Here is a 26058-nt window from a genome sequence, read left to right on the forward strand (position 1 = left end):
TTATACAGGTGACTAGTTAAGACAGGTGTGCTTAATGAGGGTGACTAATTGAGTAGAAGTGTCTAACCACTCTGTGGGAGCCAGAACTCTTAATGGTTGGTAGGGGTTCAAATACTTATTTCACTCAATGAAATGCAAATCAGTTGCTATCTTTTATTTAAAGTTTTTTTTTCGATTTTCCTTTTGATGTGCTATCTGCCACTGTTACAATAAACCTACCATTGAAATGATACTGTTCTGAGACTTTTCATTTCTTTGTCATTGGACAAACTTACAAAATCAGTGAGGGGTCCAATAATTATTTCCCCCACTGTATATATATATATGGTAGGAAGGGGCAAGGGTCCATCATTGACGGAAGGTACGTGTCACCGAGGTTCCTGGTCTCTGTGAGATAGGAACGGTAATTTTGTGTATCAGCAGCAGCTAGTGCTGGCTGACACTGTTGTTTTATTTAGTATGGCTGAAAAGCAGATTCGGGACGGTTATTATTGGGAGCAAGGTGGGTGGCTGCTCCCCATGTTTCCAGGCCGGGTTTTGGGCTGGGCTATAAAAACCCAGCCAGCAGTCTCAGCTGGGTGGAATGTATCCTCCATCTGACAGTGGAGCTCGGTCAGGCTCTGTTTTGGGACCTAAACATTTTGTACCGTGCTGGAGTGACACTGCTGGGAATCAGGTGCCTAAAGCCTGCTGTGGACTGCCGTGGACGGTTGTGGACTGCCGTGGACAAATCAGCCTGCCAGGTGACATCTTTGTTCTGAGGACTTTGTGCTGTGTGAATTAACACCAGGACTCTGCAAAGTGTTTGTGTTACTTTTTTCCTTTGGTGTGAATAAACACTGAACTTTTTGCTTTACTACCGTGTTCTTGCTTCTGTACTGCGACCGCTTACCCTGCCTACCAGAGCAAATCCCTACAATTGGTGGCTTAGAGCGGGCAAACGCAGTGAGTCTGGCGTGAACGCCGAAATATTTTTTGGTTTGCACACGGTTGTATGTCATTTATCAAACTGGCTAGATTCAAACCTGTGTCAGGTGACAAAATGGAGGCTGTTGTGAAGGCCCTCATGGAGGCTAATCTGCAGCAGCGAGAGACCAACCTGCAGCAACGCGAGGCTAATAAGCAGCAGCAAGAGACCAACCAGTTGCTGCTACAACATGTGATGGCTTTGCATACAGTAGGAGCAACCCCAAGTGTCCACGATGCCCGGAAAGCAGTCCGTGCAGCGATCCCTAAAATGACCCCCGCAGACGACGTCGAGACCTACCTGCCGATGTATGAGAAAGTGGCCACCAGGTAAAAGCTGCCCCAAGACCAGTGGGCTAAGGTAGTCGCTCCTTTTCTGACATCAGAGTCACAGCGGGTGTATTTTGACTTGCCGGACGATCAAGCGGCTGACTACCCAAAGGTAAAGGCTGAGATTTTGGCAAGACTGGGGGTAAATGTGCTGGTCCGGGCCGAGCGGGTGCATCAGTGGGGGTACCATCCAGCTGAGCTCGTGATACCCCAGTATTATAACCTGCTCAACCTGTTTCAAAAGTGGCTACAACCTGACGTGCTGAGTCTCACTGCTATGCTGGACCGGTTGTTAGCAGGCTCTGCCACCCCCTCTCCAGCAATGGATTGGCCAGGTCTCTCCAGGTAATGTGCTGGAGATGGTCGACCTGGTGGAGCGCTATGAGGCTACCCGGAACTTACAGGGGGGTTATTTTGGGAGGGGGGCAGTCAAATCCTGTAACTCTCCACCCCAGACCCGGCAACTGGTGCCTACCAAACCCGCCCAGGATGTAACCCCTGTGGACCCCGCTCCAATAATCTGCTGGCGGTGTTGGGAGCCTGGCCATGTTCGAACTGACTGTCCACATCAGGGGGAACCCAAGGACACGAACTATGGCTTCCGTCAATCATAGTATTCCAGGAAAATGTGCAGTGGGTGCTCCGGAGTCTCTGAATGACCTGTGCCAGGTGGAAGTGGGAGACACTCCAGCGAAGGCTCTGTTAGACTCTGGTGAACCTGGTAAGGGCTTCCCTGGTACGCTCCGCTGAGTACACCGGCCGTAAGGTCGGAGTCATGTGTATACATGGGGACTTAAAAGATTACCCTACTGCTATGGTGTCTCTGTCCACGGTTTACGGCAGGTGGACCCACGAGGTGGCTGTCGCAACCAACCTACACTATGAACTTATAATAGGGAGAGACTTCCCGGCACTGTGGCCGGTTACGAGAGTGACTGATACCCATGAGACAGGGGTAACTCTAGCAGAGTGGCCCGGCTCAGGAGGGGAGACCAGAACCCTGGGAACCTGAGTCCGAAGGGCCAGCGGTAGAGGTGACCGCCACTTTGGTGGAAGAGGGGGAAACAACCCCGCTAAGTGTAATGGTGGGAGACATGGAGGATTTGCCGCCGAGGTCTAAGCTGGCAGACCTCAATGTCTCCGGGGATAATTTTGGTACTGCACAACACCGGGATCCAACCTTATCCCAGGCCTGGGAAAATGTACTAATAATGGATGGTGAACCACAACAACCAGGGGCAGAGTCGGTGTTTCCCCGTTTTGTGGTTCATCAGGATATGTTGTATCGGGTAAATCAGCTGCAAGGTGAATCCGTTGAACAGTTGGTGGAGCCCCAGGCTTATCGCAAACTCGTGTTAGAGTTAGCCCACCAGCATGTTCTCGGGGGTCATCTGGGAATGCAGAAAACACAGGACTGGATACTACAACGGTTTTACTGTCCCAGTGTGTTTAAAAAGGTGGACGAGTTCTGTAAGTCTTGCCCGACCTGCCAGGCAACTAGCTCCCAGCACATTTTTCGCAGTCCCTTGGTAACTCTCCCGATCATCGAGGTACCGTTTGAGTGAATCGCTATGGACCTAGTAGGCCCAGTACCGAAGTCCGCTAGGGGACACCTACACATCTTGGTTGTCCTTGATTAAGCCACTCGGTACCCGGAGGCAGTGCCACTGCGACATACATCGACGAAACTTATAGCTAAAGAGCTAATGGAGATGTTTTCTCGAGTGGGGCTACCTAAAGAGGTCCTGACTGACCAGGGGACACCTTTTATGTCCAAGGTCATGAGGGAACTCTGTAAGTTGCTGCGTAATAAACAGTTAAGAACGTCCGTGTACCATCCACAAACGGACGGACTGGTTGAAAGGTTTAACAAAACTCTAAAAACCATGTTAAAAAGGGTGGTGTCCAAAGATGGAAAGAATTGGGACTTTCTTCTGCCCTATCTCATGTTCGCAGTGCGAGAGGTGCCCCAGGCCTCTACTGGGTTCTCGCCCTTCGAATTGCTATATGGAAGGCATCCTCGAGGCTTGTTGGACGTTGCCAAAGACGCGTGGGAACAACAACCCACTCCACACAAAAGCGTCCTTGAATATGTTACCAAGATGCAACAGCGGATAGAGACCGTTTTGCCTCGTCAGGGAGCATATGGAGGCCGCTCAACGAACCCAGAGTCAGATCTATAATCGGCAGGCTCGGGTCCGGATCTTTAACCCGGGTGATCGGGTTTTGGTTCTGGTGCCGACCGTGGACACTAAGGGCCAGATTTATCATTACTCTGACAGCTCACTCCACTTTCACATATGGCTAAAGTCAGTTTTAGCCAAGTCAGATTTATGATCGGCCCTTTAAGACTGTAATAAATGTGGTTTGACGGTAGTAGTTTATCCGTCAGTAAGCAGTTTTACAAAAGTCGCACATCTTTACGAAAAAGTCGCACGCCTTTACAAAAAAGTTGCATGTTCTATTAAAAAGTCTCATAAAATAAGCATGGTCCTCACTGGAGTGAAATTGCGCATTTTTTGCGACTTTTTAAATAGTCGCAATAGTAAATCTGTCTAGAGATTTATTTACATAAGAAAACACGCCCACTTTCTGAAAACTGGCGAGCATAATGCAGAGCAGTAAAAAGTCGCAAATTTATGCGCAGTTTAAGCGATTGCGCAAAAATTTGCGACTTTATCACTCCATTATTCTGACTTGAGCTAATGATAAATCTGGCCCTAAGTTCCTAGCCAGGTGGCAGGGGCCCTACGAGGTACGTGAAAAAATTGGAGAGGTAAATTACAAGGTACACCAGCCGGGGAGGCGAAAGCTGGAGCAGGTTTACCATGTTAATTTACTAAAACCTTGGAAGGATAGGGAAACCTGTACGGAAGACAGCCCGCGGCCGGGTTTTCTAGGACAAGAGGTTCCGGCTCCTCTGTCTGATGCAAAGGAAGCGGTTGCCACAATAAAAATTGCTGTCAGGAAACCAGGGAGTTTGTTAGTCGGAACACGGATGTGTTCTCAGACCTCCCTGGACGCACTTCCGTAATCCAACATGACATTGTCACTGAGCCTCAGGCAAAAGTCCGGTTAAAGCCATACTGGGTACCCGAGGCTCGGTGAAAAGCCATCTCGGAAGAAGTGCATCTCATGTTGCAGCTTGACGTCATTGAGGAGTCTAAAAGTGAGTGGGCCAGTCCTATAGTCTTAATTCCCAAGCCAGACGGGACGTTACGATTTTGTAACGATTTTCGGAAATTAAACGAAATATCTAAGTTCGATGCATATCCTATGCCTCGGGTAGATGAACTAATTGAGAAATTAGACCAAGCCAGGTATTTTTCTGTTTTGGACCTCAGTACCCTTGACGGAGGCTGCCAAAGAGAAATATATATATTGTAGGGATTTGCTCTGGTAGGCAGGGTAAGCGGTCGCAGTACAGAGGCAAGAACACGGTAGTAAAGCAAAAGGTTCAGTGTTTATTATCACCAACAGATAATAGCGGAGAGACTAAAGTGCCCACTTGATGGCCAGGCACTCTCTCTCCACTATACTGTACCGGGTCTCCGCTGGAGTGAGCTTACGGCTGAGGAAGACAACGGGATTCTCCTCCCCGTTGACTTCCTGAGACAGTACCGCACCGAGGCCTACTTCGGAGGCATCAGTCTGTTACCACAAATTCCCTCTTGAAGTCGGGCGTCACCAAAACCGGGGACCCACACAGGGCCGACTTCAAAGCGGAGAATGCCTCTTCCGCCTGGTCATTCCAGCGGACTATCACGGACTTCCATCCCTTTAAGAGCCCTGTGAACGGAGCCGCTAAAGTGGCAAAATGGGGGACAAACCTCATGTAACCCCCCACCATTCCCAAGAACGACTTTACTTTACTTGTCTAGAGGTGGCAGGTCGGGGCCAATTCCGTATCGCCTCTATTTTGCTTACTTGGGGTTTGATGACTACGCGCCCAATGATATACCCAAGGTATTTGGTCTCCTCTAACCCTATCGCACCATTCTTTGGGTTAGCTGTTAGTCCCGCCTTTCGAAGGGAGTCCACTACGGCCTGGAATTTGGGCAGGTAACTTTCCCAGTCGGTACTGTGAATGATATCGTCCAGGTAAGCCGAGGCGTAGTGCCGATGTGGACGAAGTACAATATCCATTAGACGTTGGAAAGTGGCGGGGGCACCATGCAGGCCAAAGGGTAACACCTTATATTGGTACAGCCCCTCTGGTGTAACAAAGGCAGTTTTCTCTTTGGCAGCCGCCATCAAGGGTACCTGCCAGTACCCTTTGGTGAGGTCCAAAACAGAAAAATACCTGGCTTCGCCTAATTTCTCAATTAGTTCATCTACCCGAGGCATGGGATATGCATCGAACTTAGATATTTCGTTTAATTTCCGAAAATCGTTACAAAATCTATGTTCCGACTAACAAACTCCCTGGTTTCCTGAGCCTGTTTAGAGAAGAGGCTGTCAGCAATTTTTATTGTGGTAACCGCTTCCTTTGCATCAGACAGAAGAGCCGGAACCTCTTGTCCTAGAAAACCCGGCCGCGGGGTGTCTTCCGTACAGGTTTCCCTATCCTTGCAAGGTTTTAGTAAATTAACATGGTAAACCTGCTCCGCCTTTCGCCTCCCCGGCAGGTGTACCTTGTAGTTTACCTCTCTCGATTTAATACAGCTGTAGTTGTAACAGCTGCAGATGTAATTTTAACCCTTTAGTTATTTAGCACTAGCACTTTAACACTAAAGCACAGGCTCACAAATCATTTTTATGATAAGGTGACACTTATTATGTATTCACTGTATTTATGAAGACTTCACATTATGAATTGTATGGTTTTTATGATATTTATGCATTTTTCGACTTTGAATATTTGTAATACTCTTGGTATCATGTGACCATTTGTTGTATGTATCATGTGTCCAATTGTTCAATTATTCACTTAATATGCATCATGTGACCTTTTTGCACTTTGGTATTGTGGGTATATAAACCCAGTTGTGACGCTATTGCTTTGCCTGACAAAGGCCTCATTGAGTGGGCCGAAACGTTGCCTGGGAAATAAATTGGATACTCACCTTTTCACCTGAAGTTGGAGTGCTGCCTTGTTCTTTGGATTTATTATACAGTGGAAGAGACGCCTGCCTTCCCTGAGGATTTGCACCCTATTCACACCATCTAACTGTGCTGCTGCTTCATCTGTGTTTGTGGTTATCTAGGACTTTGCAGCTTGGGTAAGTAACTGGCTCAGTAATAGAAAACAGAGGGTGGTTATTAATGGTACACACTCAGATTGGGTCACTGTCACCAGTGGAGTAGCCATATCCTCTTCAATATATTTATTCATGATCTTGTAGAAGGCTTGCACAGTAAAATAGAAATTTTTGCAGATGACACTAAACTGTGTAAAGTAAATAACACGGAAGAGGACAGTATACAGATGGATCTGGATATATTGGAGGCTTGGGCAGAGAAGGGGCAGATGACGTTTAACACTGACAAATGTAAGGTTATGCACATGGGTAGGAATAATCCAAGTCACCCGTACATACTAAATGGTAAAACACTGGGTAACACTGACATGGAAAAGGACCTAGGAATTCTAGTGAACAGCAAACTAAGCTGTAAAAACCAGTGTCAGGCAGCTGCTGCCAAGGCCAATAAGATAATGGGTTGCATCAAAAGGGGCATAGATGCCCGTGATAAGAACATAGTCCTACCACTTAAAAAAATCACTTGTCAGACCACACGGAGTACTGTGTACAGTTCTGGGCTCCTGTGAACAAGGCAGGCATAGCAGGGTTAGCTGGAGAGAGTTCAGAGGAGGGCAACTAAAGTAATAACTGGAATGAGGGAACTACAGTACCCTGAAGGATTATCAAAATTAGGGTTATTCACTTTAGAAAAAAGACGACTGAGGGGAGATTAAATTACTATGTATAAATATATCAGGGGTCAGTACAGAGATCTCTCCCATCATCTATTTATCCCCAGGACTGTGACTGTGACAAGGGGACATCCTCTGTGCCTCGAGGAAAGAAGGTTTGTACACAAACATAGAAGAGGATTTTTTAAGAGCAGTGAGACTATGGAACTCAAGAGGAGCCTGGATGTATTTCTGGAGTGTAATAATATTACAGGCTATAGGTACCAGAGATGGGTCGTTGATCCAGGCAGTTATCTGATTGCGTGAATGGAGTCGGGAAGGAATTTTTTTCCCCTTAAAGGGAACCTGTCACCTGGATTTTGGGTATAGAGCTGAGGCCATGGGTTGCTAGATGGCCGCTAGCACATCTGCAATACCCAGTCCCCATAGCTCTGTGTGCTTTTATTGTGTAAAAAAACCGATTTGATACATATGCAAATTAACCTGAGATGAGTCAGAGCTTGAAAATATGACTCTTCTCTGGTCACACAAGTAAGATCTGACTCTTTTCTGTTAATTTGCATAAAAAGCCGGAAGTACAAAAATGCATAATACTTATTGAATTTGTCTGCAAATGAAATTAAAAGTGTAATTTATATGTTTAGGGTAACACAATGAACATTTAGAAATGCTCAGTGAGGGTAGCATAGTAGAGGTGACAGGTTCCCTTTAAGTGGGGAAAATTTGCTTCTACCTCAGTTTTTTTTTTGCCTTCCTCTGGATCAACCGGCAGGATAACAGGCCGAACTGGATGGACAAATGTCTTTTTTGGCCTTATGTACTATGTTACAATGTTACTATGTAAGGCTACTTTCACACTAGCGGCAGGACGGATCCGACAGGCTGTTCACCCTGTCGGACCCGTCCTGCCGCGCCGCTGGACTGCTGCTCCGTCCTCATTGACTATAATGGGGACAGGGGCGGAGCTCCGGCGCAGCATGGCAGTGCACGGCGAGAGGCCGCTGGACTAAAAGTACTGGCGCTAGTGTTAAAGTACCCTTACATGGGACAAAAAGGATCGCAAACCAAAGCAGGAAAACCTGGACCGGAATCCATTCCCACAACTAGGTCATGGAGCGATCCCTTGAAACCGAGCGAGTAGCCACCCGCTGCGACCTTCTGACCCCAGGCACAACTGGGTCATCGATAGGTCGTGACACCCTCGTGACAGTACCCTTCCTTTCTATGAGGGGCCACTGGACACTCAGAACCAAGTCTTTCCGGATGAGAAATGTGAAAAGAACGAATTAACCTGCTGCCGTTTACTTCCGACGCCGGCACCCACATTCTTTTTTCTAGACAGTAACCCCTCCAATGCACCAGATATTGAAGAAAGCAACGGAAAAAACGAGAATCAACAATTCTTGCCACCTGAAACTCCAAATTGCCATCGACAATAATTGGAGGGGGCGGTAACAGTGATGGTTCTGGAGGTGCAACATACTTTTTGAACAACGATTTATGAAATACATTATGAATTTTCTATGTTTGAGGCAGCTCCAGGCGAAATGCCACGGGGTTTATGACGGCGACTATTTTATAAGGACCGATAAACCTAGGACCCAATTTCCAAGGGGGAACATTTAACTTAATATTCCTATTCGACAACCACACAGTCATTCACCCCTAGATCCGTACCTGGCAAAGTTTTTTTATCAGCCATATGTTTATATCTGCCTTCCATATTTTTCAAATTGCTTTGAACCTTTCACCATACAGAAGAGAGTGATGATGTAAACCGTTCTTCAGGGTTCCCAGAAGGCTCCCCCTCACTGAAAGTACAAAATTGAGAATGAAACCCATATGCACCAAAAAATGGTGACCAGTTGATTCTTGACAGCGATTGTTTATAGCAAACTTTGCTAAAGGTAAGTAAGATGATCATTCCTCCTGATTTTCAGACACAAATCACCTAAGGTAAGTCTCTATGTTTTTGGTTGGGGCGTTCAGTCTGGCCATTCGGCTGCAGATGGAAAGACAAATGTACTCCAAGACGAGAACAAAAAGCTCTCCAGAATTTAGAAATAAACTGGGTTCTCCGATCTGAAACAACATCGGAAGGGACCCTGTGAAGCTTCACAATTTCACTGATAAAAACCTGAGCCAAGGTTTTAGCATTTGGCAACGTGGGTAAGGCAATGAAAAGCACCATTTTACTGAACCTGTCTACTACTACCAGGATAACAGTTTTACCCGCAGATTCAGGTATGTCAGTAATAAAATCAATCGACAGGTGTGTCCACGATCTGTTGGGAATAGCAACAGAGACCTCGCCGGACAAGTATGAGTGACTTTAGCGCGTGCAGAGGTTGTACAGGTGGACACAAAATCAACTACATCCTGGTGCACATCCTCGGCCACCAAAAACGACAAGACAATAGATCCGAGGTTGCCCTACTACCTGGGTGCCCAGCGAGTACAGAGTTATGGTGTTCTTAATATTTCAAGGTGCAAATTCAAAAGGCACAAACAACTTTCCTGGGGGACAGGATACTGGGGCATCCCCCTGGGCCTCCAACACCATCCCCTCCAGGTCTGAGTGCATAGTCTTCTCAGAAGCCCCAGGCAGATGGGCGTTGCTCAGTTTAAAAGAGGCGCTACCCTCAATATATACTACAAGAAAAGCAGAGTATAAATGTAGCTAGTTCCTACACTGCCCTGAAAATTGTAGGCTTAGGTAAGTCCAAGAGAGGCGGTTTGTTAGTGTTAGGTACTTATCTGCGGAAGCCATCTTGACGCCTGGTAGATGGGCCCGACACATGTTTGATCAAAAATGTGTGCAAAGTAGGTATAATACCACTTTAATTTAGAATGATCCCCATTTCTCAGCTCTATTGTTTGTATGTGAGATGTTGTGCAGCCATTTTATTATCAACTGCTACTTAAGCAATTGTCCCTATAATGCTCACTCCACTTTAATATCTCCCTGGCCTGCCAATCAGCAACAATATTGTGCGCTACCAACCAGGGAAGACCTAATACCATAGGAGTAGGAAGACCTTCAAGGACATAGCAAGAAATAAACTCATTATGGAGGGTCCCCACCCGAAGATGTATGTTATGTCCAATGTGTGCCAGGTTCCCCTGAGTAAGAGGAGCTGAGTCACTAGCGAATATGGGGATAGATCTAAGTAACGAACTAAAAGAAAATCCCAGAGTCCGAGCGAATCGGGCATCCACCAAATTGACCCCAGCCCCACTGTCCTAGAAAACAGAAATCGGCTCAGTTTTATTACCCGAAACTACCATCGCTGGCAAAACAAACTGAGACGTTCGTAGGAGATGTATACACCCAGGTTGTCATTCTCCGCACAACCTGGGGTCAGTAGTTCCGGCGGTTGTTTCTTTTTGGGTTCAGATGGACAAGCTCCAATGAAATTACCCCTCCAACCACATAAAAAACAAACGCCAGACTTACGGCGAGCCCCAGGAGGACCAACCTGACGAGTGGCTCCCCCTAGTTGCATAGGTTCGTCTGAGTCAGAACAAACTGACTCCTGCCTGAGAAAAGTCTCTGCAGGACAAGAACTCCTCAGCCTATCCCTAAGGAGTCTATCAATTCTTATAGATAGCGACATAGCGGCTCAAGGAATATAGGAGTCTCATACAGCGCAGCTCATCTTTTACTTTTTCTGATAACCCCTGGCAAAACTGGCTTCTGAGAGCCGGGTCATTCCACTTAGTATCTGTGGCCCACCTTCGAAACTCGGAACAATAAACCTCCACTGACCGATCTCCCTGCTGAAGCTGCCGTAATCTAGACTCAGCTAGGGAGACTCGTCAGGGTCATCATATATGAGACCCAGGACCTCAAAAAACTCATCTACCGACCAGATGGCCTGGGTACCAACTGGCAACGAAAAAGCCCAGGATTGAGTATCCCCTTGAAGAAGGGAGATAACAATCCCCACCCGATGTTCCTCATTACGAGAGGAATTGGGGCGCAGCCTGAAATATAATTTACAGGCTTCACGGAACACCACTAATTTGTCTCTCCCTCCAGAAAATCTATCACGGAGAGCAACCTTAGGTTCCGGATTGACCTGGTTACCCATAGCAACCACTGGGCTCGAGGTCTGCTGCAGCTGCTGAAGGACCGACGTACTCAATTCTATCACTTCAAAAGACAGACCTTGCAACTGCTTTGCCAAAGCAGCAATAGGATACATAGTGGATCTTAAAAAAAACGATATATATATAATTTTATTTTTATTTTCAAAATAAGGGCCAAATATATCATCACATCTGATATGGCAGGTAACAGACGTGCGGCACAGAGAGGAGGGAAGGAGGGTACCCTTTCACTAGGGAGAGGGAGGAGTGGTGACCCCTAACTCACCTAGCACTGGCACCTGGCTGCCCTGACATCCCTAGACGGGCTGATAACCCGTACACTGATCAGGTGCCTAGTCCCTGACTTACCCTGAAATAAGCCCTAGGTAGTGAGTAGTAGGGTTGCAGCGGGTATCGAATTGTTGATACCCAATCGATACTTCTGTGCCGGTATCGATTCGATACCGGAATTTGACATTTACCGATACTAGGCTGTGCTACTGGGCAGCCTAGTATCAGAACATTGCGCACGCTGCTCTCAGCGCGCTCCATGTTCTTCTCAGCAGCACAGGGGAGAAGGAGTCTCTCCCTCCCTCCCCCTGTGCCGCTGCTGCCAATGAGAAGAGAGGGGCGGAGGAGGGGAGGGGCTGTGGCCACTGCACCACCAATGATAACTCACCCATTAATACAAATACAGGCGGCAGGTGGCGGCGGCAGAATCACATCGCCGGCACCCGACCTCTATGACAGGGCACCTGAGGGGTTAACTGCCACAGATTGCAGTGCCCTGTCATAGAGGTCGGGTGCCGGCTATGTGATTCTGTCGCCAGCACCCGCAGCCTGTATGGCGTAGTGCTCCCCCCCAACCCCCCCAGTATTAAATCATTGGTGGCGCAGTGCACCCCCAACCCCCCAGTATTATAATCATTGGTGGCAGTGGCCACAGGGTCCCCTCCCCTCCTCTTCATTCATTGGTGGTACAGTGGCAGTTGTGATAGGAGACCCAAGTGTAATCCTGGGGCTCCGATCGGTTACTATGGCAGCCAGAACGCAACTGAAGCCCTGGCTGCCATGGTAATCTCCCTGCTGCTGTGTGTACTATGCACAGGGCAGAAGGGAGAGTGTGAAGTCCTATTAACCCTAATAGATCTCTATTAGGGTGATTAGGACAAGTGATGAAAAGATCCCAGGTTCTTGCCCCTAAGGGGGCTAATAGTTATTAAATAAAAAGTTTTTAAAAAACAATCACCAAAATATTAAGTTTAAATCACCCCCTTTCCCAATTTTACATATAAAATATATAAATAAATAAACATATTACATATCGCCACGCCCAAAAAAGTGCAAACTATTAAAATATAAAAAAAATCTCCTATGCAGTGAACGCGGTAACAAAAGAAAAATAGGATCGGACTGTTCGATTATGGGCCGGACATTCCATAAAATGCACGATGCACGCTGCTTTTTTGGTGTTTTATTTTTTTTCGCGTGGTATCGAATGATATTGAGTATCACAATACTTTTTTATGGTATCGAAATCTAATCAAAATTTTGGTATCGAAACAACCCTAGTGAGTAGGGCGATGGGGGCACTAGTCCTCACTACTGACACCTAGGGTAACAACAGGGAAAGGACAAACAACACAAACACCACAAACAATCCCCGAAGGGAGACAACAAACAGGAGAGAACCAGAAATCCGATAGCTCAAGTTCCAACTGTTCCACAGCAACTCTAACTCCACCAGAGGTCAGAATAGAAAATCTGGAAGGAAGGTCTATATCTGGCAACAAGGGAAGTACGTAGAAAGTACGTAGAAAGGGAGAATATATAGTAGTGGCTGGGAGTGGCTGACAGAGAACAGGTAAAAGGAAAAGCTACAGATTCCTAAATGCAGTGCTTGAAGTGGGCCGGAACGCGGCGGTACTCAGTACCGCCACTTCCAAAAATTGCCCTGGAGAGTACCAGCACCTCTCCGTGCGCCCAGTACGTGGGTTTCCGGTACCGGAGCGCAGCGGAGAGCTGGCAGTATCTCCTCCCTAATGTTGTTGGCTGGGCAGCTAGTGGAGGGGGGCGGGTCGTTGCAGAGTACGGCTCAGGCTGGCGCAGGCAGGGAGTTGACCTCACGTTAGGTGACGTCAACTCCTTCCCGCGCGCCTGTGACTGAGGAGCGATCAGTGCGGCGACCAGTGACTGGTCCTCCTTGGAGTCAGGAGTCGGACGGTGCAGCAAAGAACATCGACTTTGCTTTGGAATCCAACTTCTGAAGAGTACTGGTGAGTGACAGGCACCCCCCCTCCCCCCACACACATTAGTTCCTCTCTGTACCAGTACCCCCCCCCCCCCTGGCAGGGGGGTACTGGTACAGAGAGGAATTAATGTGTGTGATGAGGGGGGGGGGGGGTCTGATGTGCAGGGGGGTACTGGTACAGAGAGGAAGGAATGGGGGGTGGGGGGGGGGGGGGGGTACTGGTACATAGAGGAACTAATATATATGTGTCTGATGGGTGGGTCTGATGTGTAGGGGGCCCCTGCACATCAGACCCCCCCATCACACACATATATATTAGTTCCTCTATGTACCAGGACCCCCCCCCCCACCACCGCACATTCGTTCCTCTCTGTACCAGTACCCCCCTGCACATCAGACCCCCCCCCCCCTCATCACACACATTAGTTCCTCTCTTTACCAGTACCCCCCCCCCCACCACCACCACACATTAGTGCCTCTCTGTACCAGTACCCCTCTGCACATCAGACCCCCCATCACACACATATATATTAGTTCCTCTATGTACCAGTACCCCCCCCCCCCACCACCGCACATTCGTTCCTCTCTGAACCAGTACCCCCCTGCACATCAGACCCCCCCCTCATCACACACACACACACATTAATTCCTCTCTGTACCAGTACCCCCCTGGCAGGGGGGTACTGGTACAGAGAGGAATTAATGTGTGTGTGTGTGATGAGTGGGGGGGGGGTCTGATGTGCAGGGGGGTACTGGTACAGAGAGGAACGAATGTGCGGTGGTGGGGGGGGGTACTGTACTGGTACATAGAGGAACTAATATATATGTGTGTGATGGGGGGGTCTGATGTGCAGGGGGGGGAGCACCGGCGCCTAATAGAGTACCGGCACCTCTTTTGGCCCACTTAAAGCACTGCCTAAATGGGAAAAAAGAATCGCAAACCAAAGTAGGAAAACCTGGACCGGAATCCATTCCCACAACTAGGTCATGGAGCGATTCCTTGAAACCGAGCGAGTAAGCCACCCGCTGCGACCTTCTGACCCCAGGCACAACAAGGTCAGCGATAGGTCGTGACACCCTCGTGACAGATATGCATATGTTTGTAATAATAAATTTAAACTTATTCTGTGAGCCAGCCATTTGTATATTTCTGTGACTGAATTAGGCCTCATGCACACGACGTGGTGTGTTTTGCAGTCTGCAAATCGCGGATCTGCAAAACACAGATGGCGTCCGTGCGCGTTCCGCAATTTGTGGAACGGCAAGGACGGCCTTTAATATAAATGCCTATTCTTGTCCGCAAAGTGCGGACAAGAATAGGACATGTTATATTTTTTTTAGAGGGGCCACGGATGCTGTCTGCATCTTTTGCGGCCCCATTGAAGTGAATGGGTCCGCATCTGAGCCCCCAAAATGGCGGCTTGGATGCGGACATAAACAACGGCTGTGTGCATGAAGCCTTAGACGCTTTTTTTGTAGAAAGCAGGCCGTGCTCCGGAATACCATACATCTGCATCTGGTGAGCCTACCTATTCATGAATTTGTAATATATCCTGTATTGGTTTTCAGCCTGTAACCCTTTCATTGCCAAGACTGTATGTACTACATTATAACTTTAATGCAGTGATCAAAATAATCCATTGTAAGGCTATATGTGGATGGAATACTCCCAACGGGTAACACCCAACATACTGTATAGCCCTAACATCATGTGCAAAGGCTTCCTTTGATGTCTAAGTGCAGGACATCAGACTGGACATCAGGATTAGCTGACTGAAGATGTCATAGTGCTTCAGTGAGCAATGTGACCCCATCATTGTTTACTAGACACAGCTCTGTACATTTTGTGGTGGCTTTGTGGGACTATTGCTGCTGCTCAGTCCCCTTCAATCAGCAGATCGGTCAGAGTGCTGGGAGGCAGAACCTCACCAATCTAATATTGATGGCCTATCCGAAGGCCATCGATCCCAAAATCTTGGAAACTCCCTGTTCCAATTAATTCCACATTTTGCAAAAAGTTAGGACCTAAAGTAACACACAATGAGAAATTGTTGAATTATTATATAAAATAATAATTTACATGTAAAATACTGCATCACATTAAACATTATCTTTTTTGAAGCTTTGATAAGATCTAACAAAGATCACGTTTGATGTGCCATGCAGCTCATTATACATATAACTGTCATGAGTGCAAATGTGGTTGTTATCTCAGCTCAGGTATCCACTCTGTAGTAACAAACCTTCAATTTCTAAGTCTGTGTCCCAGTCATCAGAATCTTCTTTAGGTTTTTCAGAGTCTTCAGGGTGTTGATCTGGAACCGATTCTTCTGTCTCTTCTTTGGAGGGTATATCCTCATACATCTCCTGCTTCTTATCTTCGTCAGTCATGGACATTGCTGTAGCTGCCCTTAGTACAATCTAGAAAATACGTAATTGTATTACACAGTAACGGCCACTGCTGTTAAAGGCGTTATCAGGTAAATTATATTAGATTGGTGGTGTCCAACACCCGGGACTCCCGCTGATCAGCTGCTAGAAGAGCTTGGTGCTCCACGAGCATCGGGGTATCTTCCTATGGCATGAGATGTCACCATACATGGGCCACATGGCTTAGTGGCAGCTCAGCCCCATTGAAGTGAGAGGAGCTGAGCTGTAATACCAAGCACTGCCTCTATACAACGTACAGCACTGTGCTTGGAAAGCTGCCAGTAGCCTGCATCGCTCACCAGAGCTCCGGTGAACGCGTTGGCTCCCGGTAACAGTGGATTGGCAAGGATGCCGGGAATCAGACCCCTATCGATGTGATAATGATCACAAATATGAGAGCAGCACCACCGTTCCCTCCAGACCCACTATTTTTGAACTTTGCACCTTTTGATGGACCCACTGTGAATAAAGAACCATGGAGGATATGCTGCCGTCAACTTTGTATTTGAACTATCCTGAGGATAGGTCATCATTATATTTACCAAAATAACCCCTTTAATATAAATATCTTCCAGATAAGCCTTGGTCTGCCCTAGCAAGAGCGATCAGAAGCAAAGTGCTCCTACCACACAGACACAGTAAAGGAATTTTTACCTGGGCCAAGGATCGAGGCAATTATCAGGAACAAACATTCCCGTGAAGGCTAGTCTTGTTTATTAGGTGATGACATCTTTCGTGTACAACCTAAAATCCTCGGTCATCAATAGCCCATCACCCTGTGCATACAGGGATGTGCTGTCACCCAACAAGGAAACTGTATGGGGGTTAATGATCGTACTAACAATAGTTCATCCTCAAACATCCCGATTATTGCAGCATGTAAATGCAGCTAATGAAAAGATAAAGATCAGACAGGAACCGTTCTCAAGCATTTTCTTAATCTGTTGGTCTAAAAGGGCATATAACAACTGATGTACATGTCACGCTTTGTAACAGCTTACAGATAAAAACCTATTTGGCTTTGAATGTTTGCCCCTCAGCCTACCTAGTTCTCCAATAAAATGTATGATATTAAGGCAGTGCTGAGCCTGTACAGCAGCATATGGAGGCTGAGCACACACAGGTACACATTACATCTTTTACACTTGAGGTAGAAAATAACAATCCCAAGCATGACCCATAGTCCTAGAACATATATTGGGGGAGATTTATCAAACTGGTGTAAAGTAGAACTGGCTAAGTTGCCCATAGCAACCAATCAGATTCCACCGTTCATTTTCCAAAAGAGCTGTCAAAAATGAAAGGTGTGATCTGATTGGTTGCTATGGGCAACTAAGCCAGTTCTACTTTACACCAGTTTGATAAATGACCCCATTGTCTTTAAAATACACATATCAGTAACTTACTGTATTGTCAACGCTTCCTCGGCTCACGGGTGGCAGTGGTCTGCTTGGTGGTCTGCTAGGAACTCCTCCTAAGGAATGACTGACTTCCTCCTCCTCAGCATCCTTTACCTCTTCCACTGCAGGAAGCATTGGACTCATGTCCTTAGAAAACCTCTTGCTGAGCACCATATTACAGTCAGCACTGACTTACCCTTCACAATATATAATATAGCTTTAAATATGTATCTAATAAAGGGTAAAACTCTACTACTACCCTACTAAAAACATATTTCTCGCAACACAAAAAACCCACAAGCCTATTCACATTTGTGCTGACTGTGACTACACAAACTTGCTGGGCTGCCTTTCTTCCGGCTGAGTGACGTTGCCACGGGCCAATTAGATCCACTGAACTTAGGAGTTAGCCAATCAGAAGTCATGGGCGGGAGTGCCAGGCTCTGGTTTGTTGTCTGGTTACTACGGAGACGGTCACTGCAGTGATTCTCACAAGCAGCTTGTGTCTGCTTCGCTCGTCCTGCACAGGGTACAAAGACACACATGAAAATTACAGACAATTCCATAAATCACTCAAGGTCCATGTTCATACGTGATATATTTGTTGCATTTTTTTTTTAGTGCAGATCTCTCCACACCAGGCTCTTCAGTGCACACAATATGCAAAACCTGATCACATGTAAGGAAACAAATCTTAGGGTATTTTCACACTAGCGTTTTTCTTTTACGGCATTGAGTTCCGTCACAGGAGCTCAATACCGGAAAAAAACTGATTCGTTTTATCCTAATGCATTCTGAATGGAGAGCATTCCGTTCAGTATGCATAAGGATACATCAGTTCAGTCTCTGAGGGCTGGCGCCACCTGTAAGGCGACCTTTTTTTTTAAAGTGCGGCGGGCCCTCCCCCGCACCGGACGGCTGCCGCACTGCCCAGAGAGTGGGACTGACAGGAGGGAAGCGCCTCTAATGTAGCGTGGCCGAGCTCTGTTCGGTCTGCGGTACAGGAGCATTTGTTTTCTGTACCCGGCCGGACTGACAGGAAGTGCTCACTTAGTGTGCACTTCCTTTCAGTCCGGCCGGGTACAGGAAACAAATGCTCCTGTACCGCGGACAGAACAGAGCTCGGCCACGCTACATTAGAGGTGGGGGGGGGGAAATGGAATGAGAGTGACAAGGGAGTGGGGGGGGGATAAGAGTGACAAGGGAGGGGGGGAATGAGAGTGACAAGGGAGGGGGGGAATGAGAGTGACAAGGGAGTGGGGGGGGATAAGAGTGACAAGGGAGGGGGGGGAATGAGAGTGACAAGGGAGGGGGGGGAATGAGAGTGACAAGGGAGGGGGGGAATGAGAGTGACAATGGAGGGGGGGGGGGAATGAGAGTGACAAGGGAGGGGGGGAATGAGAGTGACAATGGAGGGGGGGGAATGAGAGTGACAAGGGAGGGGGGAATGAGAGTGACAAGGGAGGGGGGGAATGAGAGTGACAAGGGAGGGGGGGAGTAAATGAGAGTGACAAGGGAGGGGGGGAGTAAATGAGAGTGACAAGGGAGGGGGGAAGAGAGTGACAAGGGGGGGGGGAGAGAGTGACAAGGGAGGGGGGGGGAATGAGAGTGACAAGGGAGGGGGGGGGAATGAGAGTGACAAGGGAGGGGGGGGGAATGAGAGTGACAAGGGAGGGGGGAAGAGAGTGACAAGGGAGGGGGGAAGAGAGTGACAAGGGAGGGGGGGTATGAGAGTGACAAGGGACGGAGGGGGGAGAGAGTGACAAGGGACGGAGGGGGGGAGAGAGTGACAAGGGACGGAGGGGGGGGGGGGAGAGAGTGACAAGGGATGGAGGGGGGGGGGGGGGGGGGGAGAAGAGAGTGACAAGGGAGTCCCCAGAGCCAGACTGCAGCCAGAGACCAGATCATCTTATTGTCCTGGTGGTAAGTAGACAATGCAATATGTTTATTATATAATTGTTCAGTTATTAATACTACATTGGAAACTCATTTACCTCACATTAAGGCTCCATTCACACGTCCGCAATGTGTTTTGCGGATACACGGAGCCGCAAAACACGGAAAGCGGCAATGTGCGTTCCGCATTTTGCGGACCGCACATTGCCGGCACTAATAGAATATGCCTGTTCTTGTCCGCAATTGCGGACAAGAATAGGACATGTTCTATTTTTTTGCGGAACGGAAGTGCGGACCCGGAAGTGCGGATCCGCAATTCCGTGTCCGGGCAGCACATCGTGCTGCCCCATAGGAATAAATGGGTCCGCAATTCCGTTCCGCAAAATGCAGAATGAAATTGCGGACGTGTAAATGGAGCCTAAAAGGACACTATAGTCCCAGAACCAGTACAGTTTAATGTAGTGGTACTGGTGTCTATAGCCTGTTCCTGCAGAGAAAAGACACTGTGCAGTACTGGTGGTAAAGGAGCACTATAGTGCCAGGAAAACAAACTCAGTTTCCTGTCACTGTATAGTTGTTAGGAGTGGGGCACCCTCGTGTCCCCCTCCCACTGGGCTGAAGGGGTTAAAACCCCTTCAGCCACATACCTTTCTCCAGCGCCGGCACTGGGAACTCATCTCCCCGATTCCCCTCTCAGCTGCGAATGCGCATGCATTCAAAACTATGTTCCGCGTCTTCCCACTGTAATTTTCACAGTGAGAATCGCGGAAGCACCTCTAGCGGCTGTCAGGGAGGCAGCTACAAGAAGCTGGATTAACCCTAAGGGAAACATAGCAGTTCTTTTAATTTAAATGCTGAGAAAGGGGTGGAACATGATATGGGCAGATCATCTGATCGGGGGTGGGGGGGGGCAATTTTTATCTTGCCTAGGGCGGCAAAAATCCTTGCACCAGCCCCAAGTCCCTCTTATGTTTTTTGGCCGGAGAAAATACTGCAGCATGCTGCATTTTTCTCTCCGGCCAAAAATCCTGAACACTTGCTGGAATGCCGGATCCGGCATTAATTTCCATTGAAATGTATTAGTGCCGGCATTAAAATTGCCACATTGACGGATTTGTTCTTCTGGTCCGCGCATGCGCAACTTTTAAATCTGTGAAAAAAATAAATACCGGATCCGTTTTTTTCCGGATGACACCGGAGAGACGGATCCGGTATTTCAATTCATTTGTCAGACGGATCCGCATCCGTCTGACAAATGCCATCCATTTGCGTCCGGATTGCTGGATCCAGCAGGCAGCTCCGGCGACGGAACTGCCTGCCGGAATCCTCTGACGCAAGTGTGAAAGTACCCTTACATAGAGAAAATCTGTGGCATACTCTATAGATTTCTTCTGGATTTCATCAGCTCTATTGTAAACCGTGAAATATCCTTTGTAATAAATACATACATATTTGGTCTCAGATTTCTGGACATACCCTTAGGCCTCTTGCACACGAACGTTGTGTGCCCGTATTGTGGCCCGCATGTGGCGGGTCCGCAATACATGGGCACCGGCCCGTGTGCACTCCGCATCATGGATGTGGACCCATTCACTTGAATGGGTCCGCAATTACGGGTATGCGGAGCGGAAGCACGGATTGGTACCCCACAGAAGCACTCTGTTTCCGTCTGTGCCTCCGCACCGGAAAAAAAGTGAACTTTTTTTTTTTGCGGTGCAGACGGATCACGGACCCATTCAAGTTTTGCGGACCGCAAAATACATACATTCGTGTGAATGTACCCTCGTGGTGCCCTAAGGGTAGCATACACTAGTGTCAGATGCCCTGGGTCACTTTCTTTGATTGCCCTGGCTATTTTGCTATCTGCTATTTATGAGCATTGCTGGCTGTGCCCACCCACCTGCTGCGTGTTTCAGTTAGAAAAAAAATGCTCTGCTAATCACAGACTGAAAACTGTGAGGGCCAGCCTAAATGTCCGGCCCTTTTAGTGTTCATGCATCAACACATCAAGGGTTAACAGCCAAACAAAACTCAATATTTATTAGATGATTGAAAAATGCTCCGGCACTCAAGGACGTTCTGTGCAAAAATCCCGGTCTTTATTAAATCTTCACCAAAATACAGGTACAGACAGCAACAGTGACACGAGAACCCCACTGCTCCCCACGATCTACGCGTTTCGAACGCTGTCGTTCTTACTCATGATCTAAAGTGTCTGGTGTGCACCCCGCTGAAATAAGGCCCAACCTCATGAAATCCGCCCATAAGGAGGAGTCTCAACCCGGGTGAGTCAAAAATCAGCATGGCTAACGCAAGACACTTGTGCACACAGGTTCACCCGTGACATGAAAACATTTCCATACCTGAAGTGCTACAACATAATTATATAGTACAATAAAACAGATAAAAAGTAGCAAGATGTAATTACTCAACTCCAAAACATAAAACAACTGTGTTATACAAGAAATACATGTATACATGGAATTCATGATTTGACATTCCAGCAAGATATAAATGCATTGAGATTGAACACTAGGAACGAACGAGTGGTATAAATCATAGGAAAAAACATTTCAGAGGGACTATGCATATATGCATGAACACACACATGCATATACATACACGCATATATGCATATATATACATACATGCGTGCGTCCACACAGAGGCGCACACATATAGCATTCACAGGGTTAATGTGGAGGGAAGTTGGTAAACTTCCTTGGCTCTATGTCAGCAAGGCCCCGGCGCGACAGGTTTCCCACGAAGGGTTAAATGGGTAAACCATTGGACTGTTCGCTCTCAATGTCGCAAGGTGTGAACAGAATCTAAATTTATATACAAAGATCGGTCCATTATATTGAAATATTTATGGTGCACTAGGGCATTTACCGACAGAGAGCACACCTCCACATCAGTCTATTGAGAAAAGACGCTCTGTGTGAACTCCGTCATGTTTTCCAAAAAGACGGATTGGTCTATAAAGAAAAACTAGACATGCTGTTTCATTATATTGTGATTTTAATGTTTTCTCGCTGACATGCTATGCTTGGGACAAATATTAATATATCACTAGTTTTTGTACTTTTCTTTGTCTATTTATATTTCTGTGCTTTTATGCACACATGTGTCTCAATATTTAAATATTTAACACTGCTGCGGCTATCCTCCTGTCCCCGTTGTCTCCATATTCCCATACACATTATTATATATCATTCCGATATTTCAATGTTATCACCTTCTTTCTGGTAATTTCTATGTGGGGAAAATGGAGAAAAGGGAGACAAAAGAATATAGCAAAATGAACAAGCAGCAGCAACATACAATATGTCTGTCTAAGTGTTCATCATTTAAAATGGTAAGTACCCATATGTGCTGGAACGCAAAAATCAATGATACTAAGCCTCATAGCTGTGACATCACATCGTCTGTCTCCTAAGTGAACCATAAGAGACATTCTCATGATGTTATACATGTCCGAATGACATAACAGCCATGAGGCAGTTGGATCATAGTTATTGGAGCGAGTGCATACAATTAATTAAAAATGACTATAAAATAAAATATCCACAAATGTATGGTAAATATAAAAACAGGGCAAAACCATGTTTAGCTGCATGAGAATGTTAGTATAAATACATTAATTCTCTTTTTAGATTGAGACCGTATGGGACTCTGGTTTTGAGTCTCCAGATCCAAAATGCTTCTCTGAGAAGAATTTTTTGTTTAATATCACCACCTCTCTGGGGTAAAGTGACACGTTCAAAAGCAAAAGTGTTAAGTGTATCTGTACTGCGGTTATGTATACTGTATGTATAAAATGAAATGCCGCATTAGATACTCCTGTAGCTGTTGGGTTGTGTATATAATTGAGATGTTCCCGCAATCTATCCTTGAATTTTCTGGTGGTACAACCCACATATATTAAATCGCAGGTGGTGCAAACAATAATGTAGATTACTCCCATCGTGTTACAATTTATGAAACTCTTGACAGGGAAAGTCTCAGTGTGCGTGGAATTGTGGAATTGTTTGGTGTTTTTAGCGACTTTGCATGTCTTGCATCTTGTATGTCCACATTTCGAAAAGCCAGTATATTTTAACCATGTAGATAGATTTTTGGGGCATATCGAGGTGTACATGGAGGGGGAAAGTGTTTTTCCCAAGGTGTCGGGTCTTCTATAAACTACCCGACAACCCTGTTTTAGAGTATCCCTCAGGATGTCATCCTCGTACAAAATAGGTAAGCATCTGTGAATGATATTCTTGATTTCAGCGAACTGTCTGCTGTATGTAAGTACTATTGTTGGTACAATATTACTTTGTACTAGGGATCGACCGATATTGATTTTTTAGGGCCGATACCGATACCGATAATTTGTGAACTTTCAGGCCGATAGCCGATAATTTATACCGATATTCTGGGAATTTTCATTTTTGAGAAAAAAAAAAAATTCCTACACAAATCTGCTGAAAATTAATATGTTTATTGTTAATGTGTATTTTTTTTGTTTATTGTTAATGTGTATTTTTTTTTTATAAATCTTTTTCATTTATACTTAATATTTTTGTGTTTTTTTTTTTTTACTAACTTTTAACCCCCTTAGGGACTAGAACCCTTGTCCTATTCCCCCTGATAGATCTCTATCAGGGTGAATAGGATCTCACACTGTCCCTGCTGCTCTGTGCTTTGTGCACACAGCAGCATGGAGCTGAACATGGCAGCCAGGGCTTCAATAGCGTCCTGGCTACCATGGTAACCGATCGGAGCCCCAGGCTTACACAGCTGGGGCTCCGATCGGAGGAGCAGGGGAGAGGGGATCCTGTGGCCACTGCCACCAATGATTTTACTATTGGCCGGTATTGGGATGGGGGTGGGGGGCGCACTGCGCCACCAATGAAGACAAGTCTCTCGATCATTCATATACAGGAGGCGGGAGCTGGCTGCAGAATCACATAGCCGGCTCCCGACCTCTATCAGCGGTAGCTGCGATCCGCGGCACCTGAGGAGTTAACTACCGCGGATCGCAGCTATCGCTCATAGAGGTCGGGAGCCGGCTATGTGATTCTGCAGCCAGCTCCCGCCTCCTGTATATGAATGAATGAAAGGCTTATCTTCATTGGTGGCGCAGCGGCCACAGCCCCTCCCCTCCTCTTATGTTCTATCCCCTCATTAGCGGCAGCAGCAGCACAGGGGGAGGAGACACTGCTTCCTTCTCCCCTCTGCTGCGGAGGGAACACAGAGAGCGCTGAGAGCAGCGCGTTCTGTGTTCCCCATACGTTATCGGTATATCGGCAAAATAGATGCCGATACCGATAACGTTCAAAATCCTCAATATCGGCCGATAATATCGGCCAAACCGATAATCGGTCGATCCCTACTTTGTACCAACAATAGTACTTACATACAGCAGACAGTTCGCTGAAATCAAGAATATCATTCACAGATGCTTACCTATGCTTACCTACTTTCCCCCTCCATGTACACCTCGATATGCCCCAAAAATCCATCTACATGGTTAAAATATACTGGCTTTTCGAAATGTGGACATACAAGATGCAAGACATGCAAAGTCGCTAAAAACACCAAACAATTCCACAATTCCACGCACACTGAGACTTTCCCTGTCAAGAGTTTCATAAATTGTAACACGATGGGAGTAATCTACATTATTGTTTGCACCACCTGCGATTTAATATATGTGGGTTGTACCACCAGAAAATTCAAGGATAGATTGCGGGAACATCTCAATTATATACACAACCCAACAGCTACAGGAGTATCTAATGCGGCATTTCATTTTATACATACAGTATACATAACCGCAGTACAGATACACTTAACACTTTTGCTTTTGAACGTGTCACTTTACCCCAGAGAGGTGGTGATATTAAACAAAAAATTCTTCTCAGAGAAGCATTTTGGATCTGGAGACTCAAAACCAGAGTCCCATACGGTCTCAATCTAAAAAGAGAATTAATGTATTTATACTAACATTCTCATGCAGCTAAACATGGTTTTGCCCTGTTTTTATATTTACCATACATTTGTGGATATTTTATTTTATAGTCATTTTTAATTAATTGTATGCACTCGCTCCAATAACTATGATCCAACTGCCTCATGGCTGTTATGTCATTCGGACATGTATAACATCATGAGAATGTCTCTTATGGTTCACTTAGGAGACAGACGATGTGATGTCACAGCTATGAGGCTTAGTATCATTGATTTTTGCGTTCCAGCACATATGGGTACTTACCATTTTAAATGATGAACACTTAGACAGACATATTGTATGTTGCTGCTGCTTGTTCATTTTGCTATATTCTTTTGTCTCCCTTTTCTCCATTTTCCCCACATAGAAATTACCAGAAAGAAGGTGATAACATTGAAATATCGGAATGATATATAATAATGTGTATGGGAATATGGAGACAACGGGGACAGGAGGATAGCCGCAGCAGTGTTAAATATTTAAATATTGAGACACATGTGTGCATAAAAGCACAGAAATATAAATAGACAAAGAAAAGTACAAAAACTAGTGATATATTAATATTTGTCCCAAGCATAGCATGTCAGCGAGAAAACATTAAAATCACAATATAATGAAACAGCATGTCTAGTTTTTCTTTATAGACCAATCCGTCTTTTTGGAAAACATGACGGAGTTCACACAGAGCGTCTTTTCTCAATAGACTGATGTGGAGGTGTGCTCTCTGTCGGTAAATGCCCTAGTGCACCATAAATATTTCAATATAATGGACCGATCTTTGTATATAAATTTAGATTCTGTTCACACCTTGCGACATTGA

At 46.3% G+C, this 26058-nt stretch overlaps 1 protein-coding gene across 1 annotated transcript in view; it reads right to left on the reverse strand.

The window, feature by feature from the left end:
• Positions 1-17859, reverse strand: part of LRRC74B (leucine rich repeat containing 74B) — a 66830-nt gene extending 48971 nt beyond the window's left edge. The window contains exons 1-2 of the mRNA XM_040420256.1: positions 17351-17859; positions 15758-15935 (exon numbers count right to left, since the gene is read on the reverse strand). Coding sequence (XP_040276190.1) covers positions 15758-15935; positions 17351-17518 — 346 coding nt within the window. The 5' untranslated portion in view covers positions 17519-17859. The remainder of the gene's footprint in view (positions 1-15757; positions 15936-17350) is intronic.
• Positions 17860-26058: the final 8199 nt, after the last annotated feature.

Source organism: Bufo bufo, chromosome 2 (genome assembly GCF_905171765.1).
Source record: "Bufo bufo chromosome 2, aBufBuf1.1, whole genome shotgun sequence".
NCBI lineage: Eukaryota > Metazoa > Chordata > Amphibia > Anura > Bufonidae > Bufo > Bufo bufo.